This window comes from Coregonus lavaretus, assembly GCF_964263955.1.
Source record: "Coregonus lavaretus genome assembly, chromosome: 19".
NCBI lineage: Eukaryota > Metazoa > Chordata > Actinopteri > Salmoniformes > Salmonidae > Coregonus > Coregonus lavaretus.
The window spans coordinates 6,756,547-6,770,664 of record NC_140006.1 but is presented as its reverse complement, the minus strand read 5'-3'; the positions used below and the strand labels follow the sequence as shown (position 1 = coordinate 6,770,664).

General features: G+C 41.5%; 1 protein-coding gene across 1 annotated transcript; it reads right to left on the bottom strand.

The window, feature by feature from the left end:
• Positions 1 to 4,758: 4,758 nt before the first annotated feature.
• Positions 4,759 to 12,215, bottom strand: LOC311147186 (protein-lysine 6-oxidase-like; the record flags this gene model as incomplete). Its single annotated transcript, XM_084183823.1, has 6 exons — positions 4,759 to 4,878; positions 5,142 to 5,237; positions 5,418 to 5,574; positions 10,560 to 10,691; positions 11,025 to 11,133; positions 11,237 to 12,215. The coding sequence occupies 6 exons, from the start codon at positions 12,213 to 12,215 to the stop codon at positions 4,759 to 4,761; spliced, it is 1,593 nt and encodes a 530-aa protein (XP_084039949.1).
• Positions 12,216 to 14,118: the final 1,903 nt, after the last annotated feature.

Sequence of the window (14,118 nt, the reverse complement as noted above, 5' to 3'; positions counted from 1 at the left end):
TTCTTTCAGTTACGAAATGTCTTATAACACGTTTGGTACATGGTGAAATAAGTCTTTCATTTCATAATACACTCTAAAAGGCTTGTATAAAGAGCCTTCATGTGAAAATGTGTCAGGAACAATGTACAAAAACCCTAATAACATTAAGTGATGTGAACTACTCCTTAACCCTACCCTACCCTTTACCCCTTAACCCGATATAGGCCATGAGACTGCTACTAAAAGTCAAGGTGTGCTCGGTATTTACAAGCGGAGAGAGAAAAGGGCCTCATTCATCCCTCTGCATTGCGCGGTGCTTTAGTAGCCATGGCAGGGCCGTTTAACATCCTCTGGCCTCCGTCTTCACAGAGCTCTGTCAGCAAACACACCGCTACAGAGCACACTGCCACAGTAGAGCAGCTAGCACTGTTTGGTTCTCTGTGTGTGAGGCTGGGCCTTAGGGCTCAGTATTTAATAAGCCACAATCTGCACACACTCAGCTCCACTCAGTACCAAGGTTGGGGTCAATTCCATTTCAATTCCAGTTAATTCAGAAAGTAAACCAAATTACAATTACACATTTTCCTTCTTGAAAAGCTTTGTAGAGAATTTGAATTTCAGCGTACTTCCTGAATTGGCTGGAATTGAAATGGAATTGACCCCCAACACTGCTCAATACCAAGGTTTCCAGTCTCCATTCAACAGGCAGGTAGAGTAAAAGGAGACACTTTCAGTTTCTACGTACTGCAGTATTTACAAAGCAGCATAAAAACATACCTCATCTCCCTCCTACACACTTTTTGTAACATATAGTTGGTATATTTATGATCAATTCCTTCCACAGAAAGCTAAGAACGGACACAAAGGTGCCCAATGTTTCATGTGACAAAAAGAATAGCCAGATGTGAATGTATTTTTTATATACTCACTCTTCACCATGTTTATTGTATCTAGAACAACATCAACATTAACAAAAACAACAACAATTGGAATATTAACAGGTTTGAGCGGAATATAAAACAACTTTACATTACAATTTAAAATAAAAAATGTCTTCATTCGCTCACACATGCATACATACTTACAAAGTAAATGGAAATATATTATTTAATTGATACTTAGCACATACAGGTCAGGCATTTGCTACTTATTAATTATGGCCACCAAGTGGTTACTCAACTGCATCTAACTATACAACTGCAGATCAAATATCAGAAATCAAAATAATATTATTCAAGCATAGTCTAATTCAAGCACAGTGCCTTTCCCATTCCAATTTCAAGATCATGCTAAATAATACAAAAATATTCCTCTTCTTTAATGGATTTGTCATATCGATACAAATACCCAATTTGTAAGTCCCTCTGGATAAGAGCGTCTACTAAATGACTTAAATGTAAATGTAAAAAATACATTGTCATGTAATAATGCTCAGTAAATGCCTCTGTTACAGAAGTTTTGGGTAAAATAAATCCTCTTTTACAAATGATTTCCAAACATATAACACCCTAAATAACCAAAGGAACACATTAAGTTTTGAGAGGAATGCTGCTCAATTTGATAAAAATGACAATCTACAACACTTACTACCACAACAACTAGTTGAGATTGTTGTAGTTTACAGTACTTCAAGAGACAAGAGGAAATACCTCAGAATCTTACATTCCATGGAATGATTTAACCCCTGTGGAGACAGGAAGAGAGAGATGAACATTGAGAAATATGTAGTCTCAAATCATATTTACAGTGCATTCGGAAAGTATTCAGACCCCTTCCCATTTTCCACATTTTGTTACGTTACAGCCTTATTCTAAAATGGATTAAATAAAGATAAATACATTGATTCAACATGATTTGGAAAGGCACACACCTGTCTAAATAAGGTCCCACAGTTGACAGTGTACAGTTGTGGTCAAACGTTTTGAGAATTACACAAATATTAATTTTCACAAAGTCTGCTGCCTCAGTTTTTATGATGACAATTTGCATATACTTCAGAATGTTAAGAAGAGTGATCAGATGAATTGCAATTAATTGCAATGTCCCTCTTTGCCATGAAAATGAACTTAATCCCCCAAAAACATTTCCACTGCATTTCAGCACTGCCACAAAAGGACCAACTGACATCATGTCAGTGATTCTCTCGTTAACACAGGTGAGAGTGTTGACAAGGATGAGGCTGGAGATCACTCTGTCATGCTTATTGAGTTAGAATAACAGACTGGAAGCTTTAAAAGGAGGGTGGTGCTTGAAATCATTGTTCTTCCTCTGTTAACCATGGTTACCTGCAAGGAAACACGTGCCGTCATCATTGATTTGCACAAAAAGGGCTTCACAGGCAAGGATATTGCTACTAGTAAGATTGCAATTAAATCAACCATTTATCGGATCATCAAGAACTTCAAGGAGAGTGGTTCAATTGTTGTGAAGAAGGCTTCAGGGCGCCCAAGAAAGTCCAGCAAGCGCCAGGACCGTCTCCTAAAGTTGATTCAGCTGCGGGACCGGGGCACCACCAGTGCAGAGCTTGCTCAGGAATGGCAGCAGGCAGGTGTGAGTGCATCTGCACGCACAGTGAGGCAAAGACTTTTGGAGGATGGCCTGGTGTCAAGAAGGGCAGCGAGGAAGCCACTTCTCTCCGGGAGAAACATCAGGGACAGACTGATATTCTTCAAAAGGTACAGGGATTGGACTGCTGAGGACTGGGGTAAAGTCATTTTCTCTGATGAATCCCCTTTCCAATTGTTTGGGGCATCCGGAAAAAAGCTTGTCCGGAGAAGACAAGGTGAGCGCTACCATCAGTCCTGTGTCATGCCAACAGTAAAGCATCCTGAGACCATTCATGTGTGGGGTTGCTTCTCAGCCAAGGGAGTGGGCTCACTCACAATTTTGCCTAAGAACACACCATGAATAAAGAATGGTACCAACACATCCTCCGAGAGCAACTTCTCCCAACCATCCAAGAACAGTTTGGTGACGACCAATGCCTTTTCCAGCATGATGGAGCACCTTGCCATAAGGCAAAAGTGATAACTAAGTGGCTCGGGGACCAAAACATCGACATTTTGGGTCCATGGCCAGGAAACTCCCCAGATCTTAATCCCATTGAGAACTTGTGGTCAATCCTCAAGAGGCGGGTGGACAAACAAAAACCCACAAATTCTGACAAACTCCAAGCATTGATTATGCAAGAATGGGCTGCCATCAGTCAGGATGTGGCCCAGAAGTTAATTGACAGCATGCCAGGGCGGATTGCAGAGGTCTTGAAAAAGAAGGGTCAACACTGCAAATATTGACTCTTTGCATAAACTTAATGTAATTGTCAATAAAAGCCTTTGACACTTATGGAATGCTTGTAATTATACTTCAGTATACCATAGTAACATCTGACAAAAATATCTAAAAACATTGAAGCAGCAAACTTTGTGAAGACCAATTCTTATGTAATTCTCAAAGCTTTTGACCACGACTGTATATCAGAGCAAAAGCCAAGCCATGAGGTCAAAGGAATTGTCTGTAGAGCTCCGAGACCAGATTGTGTCAAGGCACAGATCTGGGGAAGGGTACCAAAAAATGTCTGCAGCATTGAAGGTCCCCAAGAACACAGTGGTCTCCATCATTCTTAAATAGAGTTCCTCTGTGGAGATTGGAGAACCTTCCAGAAGGACAACCATCTATACTGCAGCACTCCACCAATCCGGCCTTTATGGTAGAGTGGCCAGACGGAAGCCACTCCTCAGTAAAAGGCATATGACAGCCCGCTTGGAGTTTGACAAAAGGCACCTAAAGAACTCTCAGACCATGAGAAACAAGATTCTCTGGTCTGATGAAACCAAGATTTAGCTATTTGGCCTGAATGCCAAGCATCACGTCTGGAGGAACCCTGGCACCATCCCTACGGTGAAGCATGGTGGTGGCAGCATCATGCTGTGGGGATGTTTCTCAGCGGCAGGGACTGGGAGACTAGCCAGGATTGAGGGAAAGACGAACGGAGCAAAGTACAGAGAGATCCTTGATGAAAACCTGCTCCAGAGCACTCAGGACCTCAGACTGGGGCGAAGATTCACCTTCCAACAGGACAATGACCCTAAGCAAACAGTCAAGACAATGCAGGAATGGCTTCAGGACAAGTCTCTGAATGTCCTTGAGTGGCCTAGCCAGAGCCCGGACTTGAACCCGATTGAACATCTCTGGAGAGACCTGAAAATAGCTGTGCAGCGACGCTCCCCATCCAACATGACAGAGCTTGAGAGGATCTGCAGAAAGTAATGGGAGAAACTCCCCAAATACAGGTGTGCCAAGCTTGTAGTGTCATACCCAAGAAGACTCGAGGCTGTAATTGCTGCCAAAGGTGCTTCAACAAAGTACTGGGTAAAGGGTCTGAATACTTATGTAAATGTATATTTCATTTTTTTGATTTTGTATACATTTGCTAGAAGGTCTAAAAACCTGTTTTTGCTTTGTCATTGTGGGGTATAGTGTGTCGACTGATGAGGGGGAAAAAAAACAATTTAAAATCTATGTTAGAATAAGGCTGTAACGTAACAAAATGTGCAAAAAGGAAGTGGTCTGAATACTTTCCGAATGCACTGTATGCTATTATATTCATTTTAATGCTATTACAATTACCAAAAATATCTATATTTGCCATCCAGACTCTATTTTATTGCACTTACGTGCCCTTTGGGATGGTAAAAACTGTGCAGGGCTGAGACCTTGATATCTATGACATCATGGCCAATCACAGAGAATATATGATATATTTGCCAATCACAGAGAATCTTACCTGGTTACCCGACAGTTCCGTGTTTGAACCTGAGTACCTGTGTATATGACATCACATCTCACCACATTGTTGGAATAGTCCGACTCTTGTACATGATAACTGGGGTTGACTGTGACCTAAGAAAATAAAGACTTGTGTGAACAACACTGCTTAGATGAGATGGCCAAAGCATATACAGATTAGACTAGGCAAAAAAATTATACTATTTAAAGTTTATCATTACCAAACAGATAGTTGCTGTTGTAAGCTTTAGAGATATCAAATCAAATGTTTTATTTGTCACATGCACCGAATACAACTGGTGTAGACTTTACCGTGAAATGTTTGCTTGCGAGCCCTTCCCAACAATACAGAGACAATAATCATATAATGTAGCTACCCTCAGGACGTAGTTTCCTGTAGGAACATCAGTGATGTCGATCCACTGACAGTCAATATTTGCAGCATAGGTATCATGACATCCTGGACTCAGCCCCTGTTCAACACAAAACACAGTTATAGCAAAATGTGGATCATATTCGCCTTTTGTTACATCAGTAGGGGCCCTAAGTACTTTGTGTAGTACCCGTGCCATACGTACCTGTCTATGGGCTATACCTGTATATTCACGAAATGGCATGATGTTATGTTTCTATATATGTAGTGCAGTACTCACCTGTGTATGTGCTGTGCATGCATAGCGGCGTCTGAATCCAGCATCACAGCCCGTGTCCTCCAGACAGAAACTGGCCTTGTGTCCCTCTGCCACCTTCCTTCCTGTTGTGACCTCCAGCAGATCATAGTTACTGAAGGCATCCATACTGTGGTAGTGTCTGGGGCAGGAGAAAGGAGGGAGTTTTTACATACAGAACCAGTAAACACTTTGGACACACCTACTCATTCAAGGGTTTTTCTTTATTTTGACTATTTTCTACATTGTAGAATAATAGTGAAGACATCAAAACTATGAAAAAAACACATATGGAATCATGTAGTAACCAAAAAAGTGTTAAACAAATCAATATATATTTTAGATTTTAGATTCTTCAAAGTAGCCACCCTTTGCCTTGATGACAGCTTTGCACACTCTTGGCATTCTCTCAACCAGCTTCACCTGGAATGCTTTTCCAACAGTCTTGAAGGATTTCCCACATATGCTGAGCACTTGTTGGCTGCTTTTCCTTCACTCTGCGGTCCAACTCATCCCAAACCATCTCAATTGGGTTGAGGTCGGGTGATTGTGGAGGCCAGGTCATCTAATGCAGCACTCCATCACTCTCCTTATTGGTCAAATAGCCCTTACATAGCCTAGAGGTGTGTTGGTCATTGTCCTGTTGAAAAACAAATGATAGTCCCACTAAGCGTGAACCAGATGGGATGGCATATCGCTGCAGAATGCTGTGGTAGCCATGCTGGTTAAGTATGCCATGAATTCTAAATAAATCACAGACAGTGTCACCAGCAAAGCACCCCCACACCATCACACCTCCTCCTCCATGCTTTACGGTGGGAACCACACATGCAGAGATTATCCGTTCACCTACTCTGCGTCTCACAAAGACACGGCGGGTTGGAACCAAAAATATCAAATTTGGACTCATCAGACCAAAGGACAGATTTCCACTTGTCTAATGTCCATTGCTCGTGTTTCTTGGCCCAAGTAAATCTCTTCTTCTTATTGCAGTAATTCGACCATGAAGGCCTGATTCACACAGTCTCCTCTGAACAGTTGATGTTGAGATGTGTCTGTTACTTGAACTCTGTGAAGCATTTATTTTGGCTGCAATTTCTGAGGCTGGTAACTCTAACGAACTTATCCTCTGCAGCAGCAGAGGTAACTCTGGGTCTTCCTTTCCTGTGGCGGTCCTCATGAGAGCCAGTTTCATCATAGCGCTTGATGGTGTTTGTGACTGCACTTGAAGAAACTCAAAGTTCTTGACATTTTCCGTATTGACTGACCTTCATGTCTTAAAGTAATGATGGACTGTCGTTTCTCTTTACTTATTTGAGCTGTTCTTTCCATAATATGGACTTGGTCTTTTACCAAATAGGGCTGTCTTCTGTATACCACCCCTACCTTGTCACAACACAACTGATTGGCTCAAATGCATTAAGAAGGAAAGAAATTCCACAAATGCATTCCAGGTGACTACCTCATGAAGCTGGTTGAGAGAATGCCAAGCGTGTGCAAAGCTGTCATCAACGCAAAGGGTGGCTACTTTGAAGAATCTCAAATATAAAATATATTTTGATTTGTTTTTCACTTTTTTGGTTACTACATGATTCCATATGTGTTATTTCATCATTTTGATGTCTTCACTATTATTCTACAATGTAGAAAATAGTAAAACTAAAGTAAAACCCTGGAATGAGTAGGTACTGTATATACCATCGTTGTGCAGTAAAACCATGAAAAGTTGTGCACCTAAGCTGAAATCTGGTGTTTGGAGGGTGTTTGAATGTAAACCCATTGTAACTGTTATGATACACAGAATGTGTTTCAAAACAGAATGGATGTACTCTGAAACATCGAAAGTGGTTCTACTTTTTTAAAGAAAGTGTTGTGAAAACACTTTTTGGTGTTTCAGTGCATCAAAACACAAACAGAATATTTAGGCAGAGTGTGTCTCTCATTCAATCATTTATGCTATTGGTTTATAGAATACATATTGATTGATGATTTTCATTCAATATTTTGATTAACAATTTAAAGAAGACACTGGGTCTCCTGCTTGTCGAAACACTGCCTGAGTCCACTAAGCCACTGGTCCTCTGTAGCTCAGCTGGTAGAGCACAGCGCTTGTAACGTCAAGGTAGTGGGTTCGATCCCTGAGACCACCCATACACAAAAAATGTTGCACACATGACTGTAAGTCGCTTTGGATAAAAGCGTCTGCTAAATGGCATATTATTATTATTATTAAGCCAGTCTTCAGGACTAAATTGGTGTGCTTAACCAGCCTTGTTAAACTGAGCACATGGGGCCCGATTCAGACTTGAAATAAGTAGACTTAACATGGACTCAATGAAATATGGATTTAAGTCCAACGTTAGATAAATTTATTTTAAATCTGAATAGAGCCTATAGAGAATATTTTTCTCCATAGGCTCTGTGCTCTGTGCTTTGTTTAGACATATTAGAAACAGGAGGAGCCGGAGAAGGAGTGAAAGTTGGACAGGCAGAAGTGGGAAATTAACCCCCGACTGCTAAGGGATGACACATTTATTTGGAATTTTACCCACTCATCCACACAGCCACGTACCGTGTGAGGAACCTGGGCCCCAATATCAGAAGCAAACTCACCCAGTCTGAGGCATGGAGGTGGAGAGAGGGCATGCGTGGCAGGTGTGCCCTCTAGCAAACACTATGGTTAAGTATGAAAACGGGTCCTTCACAAACTCAGACAGTTGAGAGCACACCAAACGCGCAAATGAAACTCTCCAAAACAATCCAAGAAAGTATGTCAATGAAAATGTGAGTACAAAAAGTTATCACTAGCGATGGGAAACTGAGGCTTTCTTTAGGCTTCGGCGCTTTCACCAAATTGTGCCGGCAAAAACTGTTCATTACTCTGAACTTCATTTTCTGTTCACGATACACATTTGTGACATCTGTTGGTCAGCAATAAATAGCAGCGTGTGATTATCAGAGATGTTTTTTTCTCCCCTTTTTTTCATCAAAACTCCTTGGCTAAAATGTTTTGCTCACAAGGTGGGGTGGCCCCTCCAACAAAATGTCACTTAGGGCCCCCAAAAAGCTAGGACCGGCTCTGACTGCATGTGTGGGTAAGGATGTGGGTGCGCAGACCCGCGAGCCACTGTTGCCCCTCATAATGAGTTCAGATTTTGTGGCACCCACCCCCATCAAAGTTGCCCATCCCGGCATTAGCATAATGGATGACTGGTAGATCATATTGAGCCCTGGGCTGAGGTTTGTGAAGTGCTACTACTAACAAGTTTTGTATAAGTGCTACTGCTAACATTAGCAGTCATTAGACAGGTGTCCATTGACCCAGGTTTATTCGATAAAAGCAATGTCGCAAATGATGATGGAAACTGTGTTTTTAGAATAAATGATGATTGCTGAATAATTTTGAAGGTACGCAGGGCATGTGATGTCATCACGTTACTATAAAGCTCCACTCCACATTTAATTTGAAATGCCTACTGCTTGCTAAATCTATTTTTCAACTATAAAAATGTTTATTTGCAGGACAAGGATTGTCTTGACTTCAAAAATGCCTGAATTGCTTCGCCTTGCTTTTCTGGTTGGTTGGATGCAAGTTTCACCATCTAATTATTTCAGATTTACAGTTGTGCAAGTTTCACCATTGCACGGGCCCTGGCGATACGTTTGACAAATATTTGTCAAATCTTACATTCTTTCCATGCTGGCTTTTGCGGGTTACCTGAACATGAAACAGATAGATGGGAGGGTATACAGGCTGTCACCAATTAATGAATGTGCAGTTTGTCTTAGTGGATAATGGAAACACTTCAACCACTTATTTTTTATTCAACACACTTTTTTGGGGTACCATTACGTCCAACAGTTTTTATCGACACAAGACAGTTCAATGGAAATGCACCGTAGCAGGCAATTTTCACATCTGTTTGTCAACTTTCTAAATGTTGACAAAAAAATCACTGGAAAGGTTAATGGAAACATAGCTACTGCCTGTATTTATTTTCCATGAATGTAAAATATAATGGCATATTTCCGTTGATTTTTATGAATATTAATATGATGAATACCATACAGATCTTTGAATTGTCTTTATCAATACACAAATTGAAAGACCTGTTAAGGTTTTGTCATTTGATAATTTGCAGAGAAAAGGGAAATCATTTGAAGCTTCAAAATCATGTCTTGAAAAAGTAATTTTGTACTCATTAATTATTATCCTGGACAAATGTATTAATTTGTGTTTTCACAAAACTATATTTTCTTGTGTCCGTTGTTTGAGTATAATACATTTGACCTTTTGGTATTACCAATGAGGAGTTTATAAACACACCATATAAGAGCAGGGAATATACAATAGGAAGAGGAACTCCCATTTACAGTATTTGGAAACTCCAGAAGGAATCTAATTCTGCACTAGACAGGAATCGAAACACCATGATAGTGTTTTCAACCTTTTCCGGCATAGTGCTCCTAGTCTCTTGCAAGGTGTTGCACAACTCTTGATTATGTGGTGTTACAACACACCATGTCATGTTTCAGAACACCTGAGGATGAATGTTACAGTACACCTTAAATCTGTCCCAATACCCTCACAACCATGTGTTTTCATACTCCAGCAAAGTCAAGGTTTTGTCTTCTTTAAGGTGGTGGCAGCTGAGTTTCCACTAGTTTTAGTGTTACAAAGCACGTCATTTTAACAGTGTACATAACTGTGATAATGTCTGAGGCAGGATAGAGGAGAGGGTAGTAACGATAGTACAGGAGTAGATGATGTATAATAATCGTATAAAATAAGTTCAGAAAAAGATTCTGGACAAAAATGATTTTGTCTATAGTTCCAGTCTTCCAATAGTATATGGAGATTATGAATATGCGGTTGAACATTTATGAAATGTCCCTTTAAGTAACCTTTTGTCTTATGTAACCATACGAAATGTAACATATCATACTAATTGGAGTGTCTTGGATTTACATGTACTATGTTACGTCTATCCCTGAGTCCAGGTTGAGTTGTTATACAGTACCTGACTGGCCAGTTACTATAGCCTGTCAGGAGTGACTAATTCCAATGGAATGAGGGAGAGCTAGTTCTTTCTACTTCCTATATGCAATTTACTTGGATTTACTTACTGGTGACAGCTGTGCCATTCCCACTGGTGTCTTGGTTTGACCGGAAGGAAGTCAGTGGTGCCTTGGTTCTTGACTTTCTGGGGGAAGCGGAGCAGTACTCTGTAGTCTATGTCCCTGGCTGTGCTCGCTGATCTGGGAGAGACCACATATGGAAAGATACATTAACTGTCATCCTATCAGATCATGTAAACATTTGCAATGGTCAAAATTAGTACATTTTACGTTTATTGGCAGTGGAAAACAGTGGTAGCTAAGTGAGATCCTGTTTGTTGCTTATTGAGTCACAAATTACCAGTTGAAAACATTATTTACATTAACAAGATATAACTGCAGGAATTTAAGAGACAATGGGATAATGCTGATTGTTTTCTTAAAGTGTATGTATTGTGGATGAAGAGATATACAGAACATATACTGTGAAAAAAATAGCACACAAAGCCAGTTGCATGGGCACTTATAGCTTACCTCGCCAAACAGTTCTCCTCAGCTGCACAGCGCAGCGAGTACATCTGCATCCGCTGGATGTAGGCACCAGCCTGGATGGCATACGGGTCTGGGACGAGGTCTGGGAGCCCTTGGGAAAGATATAACGGCATTAAATATGGCTTTATAAGCGCTTATAACTGTTGCACCAGGAAAATGTACTATTCTACACACGCGCCAATTAGCATACCCACCATTCTGGAAATATCTGGTTCCATATCCAGTGCCAGGAGCTGGCGCCGGGGGACGCCGCGTGCGCACTACCGGCGTTCTGCCTCTGGAGGGGTACATGTTGTAGAAAACGGAATTCCGGTGGTTTTTAAAAGGGTTCCTAGGGTCGTCCGAGACCATGTCCTCGCCATTACTCGCTGCCTCGATCGACGTCAAAGCACCGTTAACGGGTCTGCGTACTGGAGGAGCATCCCTACCGTTAGGGACGACATTACCTGAGTTGGAATGTTCCGTTAGTGCGGTTTGCCTGGAAACAGATGCTCCCGGCTCAGCGCGCATCTGTTGGTATTCTCCACCCGTCACAGGCACTACCTCGCTTCCCCGGGATGGAGAGGCAGGAACCCCCGAGCGAGCATCCCCGGTAGCATCCTGAGTGACTGGCGCTCCTCTCCTCGGTACCCCGCTACCGGAGAACTCGGGGAGCAGCGCGTGGACGGAGGCGTTGACTCGGTATGTGTACTCTGGAGAGTAGCGCCTTGCGCCAGGGGACCCCGCCACTCCCGCTCGGTATGGAACCTCAGGTTGCTGCCTGGCGCCTGACTGCCGAGCATTGGGCACCATATACTGCCCATTGTCATGTCCCAGAGCTACAGATCCAGGATCTAGAACATTGTTGGTTTGGTCCCGTAAATGTCCCGCGCCTAAGTTCGATTCCACTCGTCCAGATCTTATGTGAGCCACTCTGCCTTCCCGCGTTCCAGGCTGCGTCTGACCGGTGCCATCCCTCCTAGTGCTCACATATACCGTGGACTGGCTCCTCGGGCGCGCCGGCGGGTGATACTCTGACCCGGTGCTCATTAGACTGTACACCTGACCGTTATTCTCCCACTGAATCCTCTGCCGCCAAGGCCCTACTCGCTCACGCGGTGGATGCTGCTGTCCAGTAATAAGATGAGCCAGTCCTTGGAGGAGGTAAAAGAGTAAAACCGACCACTTCGCCATAACTGTTAATTTAAACGTACTAAACCCTCTCTAAAACCCACTACAACATTAAACAAAATGCCTACTCTATGACATGTAGGCCTATATTGCAGAGAGTAGGTTAAGGTGGGTCTGTGGAGGAGATAAAAGTTCTGAAGAGGAGCGCGCGCACTATCCGTTTTAATGAGTACGCCTACGCAGCATAGCCTGCCAGTTTTCTTTGCACGCGGCACTACTGACAGTTGGAGAGGACAGGAAGATTGGAATTCTCAGACATTTTATAAAAATGGGCTAGTTTATTTACGCATGCACAGAAAGCCTGAGGTTCGAGAGAAAAGTCTTAACTCTTTCCTCCCTGTGAAGTTCAGTTACACAAGGCTTATCCTTTAGCTTACACAAGCCTTGAGTTTACTTAGCGAACTTTACGCAGTGGTGTCATTTGGGGTCATCTGAATAGTAACATCACTTTTTTATGCTTCTCATTATCAATTTGGGCAATATTTTAATAAATTGATACAAATACAAGGAAGTGTTTTATGTGTCACTGATTTCTACTTTTTTATACATTTGGCAAATGTTTTTCATAAAATGATCCAATAGCAAGCTACCCATTATAAGAAAGAAGAATTGCACTCAGCAACCTAAAAATAATAACTACTGTCCCTCTTTTCTAAACTAAGAAATATACATTGTTTAATCTCATTACCAAATGCTAAAGAATGAAAATGGTTTCAGGAGAGACTAGGCCTATCTATTAAAATTAGATTTTCCCTGCTTTTATACACTATATCTTTCTTCAGTGCATTGATATTGGTTGTTCAATCACAAAATAGGCCTAACCAACGTATCTACAAATATTTCATTGTGAACAATACAGTAGGCTGATATACAGTAGGCTGATATACCTATCCAAGTGCTGACATTTCTAAACCCTCTCTCAACCGTCTGTCTGTCTGTACACACCAATAAGCCCTGGTATGGGAGAGCATAGCCATGGGGTGGCAGTGTACATCTGTGTTTGAGACACCTGTCAGGACATGCTGTCAAAGTGTTTCGGTTAGGCTACAATGTCCAGTTGCATTGAAACATTGTCACAATTCGACCTTGGACTTTCCAAATGGCTATTCATAATACAGCGCCTAATGACACATGAAGTTAATATTGAAATAGAATCAAATCAATCACACATATCCTGTTAATTTTGCTTGAGGCAGACTACAATGACTACTACATATTCACTACAATGATACAGTTGATACTGGGGTCTGTGGATACATTCCTATGTGGAAAATATTTTGATATGGTAGGCTACATCAGATCAATGGAATCGAATATCTCCTACACAATTTGATTATTGGTCAGTTGGCACCTTGGAGAGACCAGGAGAAGTCAGTGCGTAAACGCATGCGTAATGGTCACTTTATAGGCTGCTGGCCTATTTCTGGCAAAATAAATCTGTAGCAAAATGTGCAGCTGAGGAGAACTGTTTGGCGAGGTGCCCATGCAACTGGCTTTGTCCGTCTGTTTGTTTCACAGTATATATTCTTTATATCTCTTCATCCACAATACATACACTTTCAGAAATAATCTCTGCATTATCCCATTGTCTTGCAGATTCAGAGTGTTTAATAGTCACATGTACAGGGTGATTGCAGGGTACAGTGAAAATCTTAGGCTCTGAACTCCTACATGCAGGACTAAGTGAAATAAAATAATGAAAATGGCAATAAATAAAACATTGAAATAGAAATAGTACTATATACATCATAACAACTGCAGTAGTGATGAATGAATAAATGCCCATTGGGGAGGAGGCAGAATAAAGACTGTTGAGGGGTGGGGGGAAATGACCAGTGTGGTGACCAAGTGAAATAAAAATGATTATAATAAAAAGTAATAATATACATATTAACAACTGCAACAG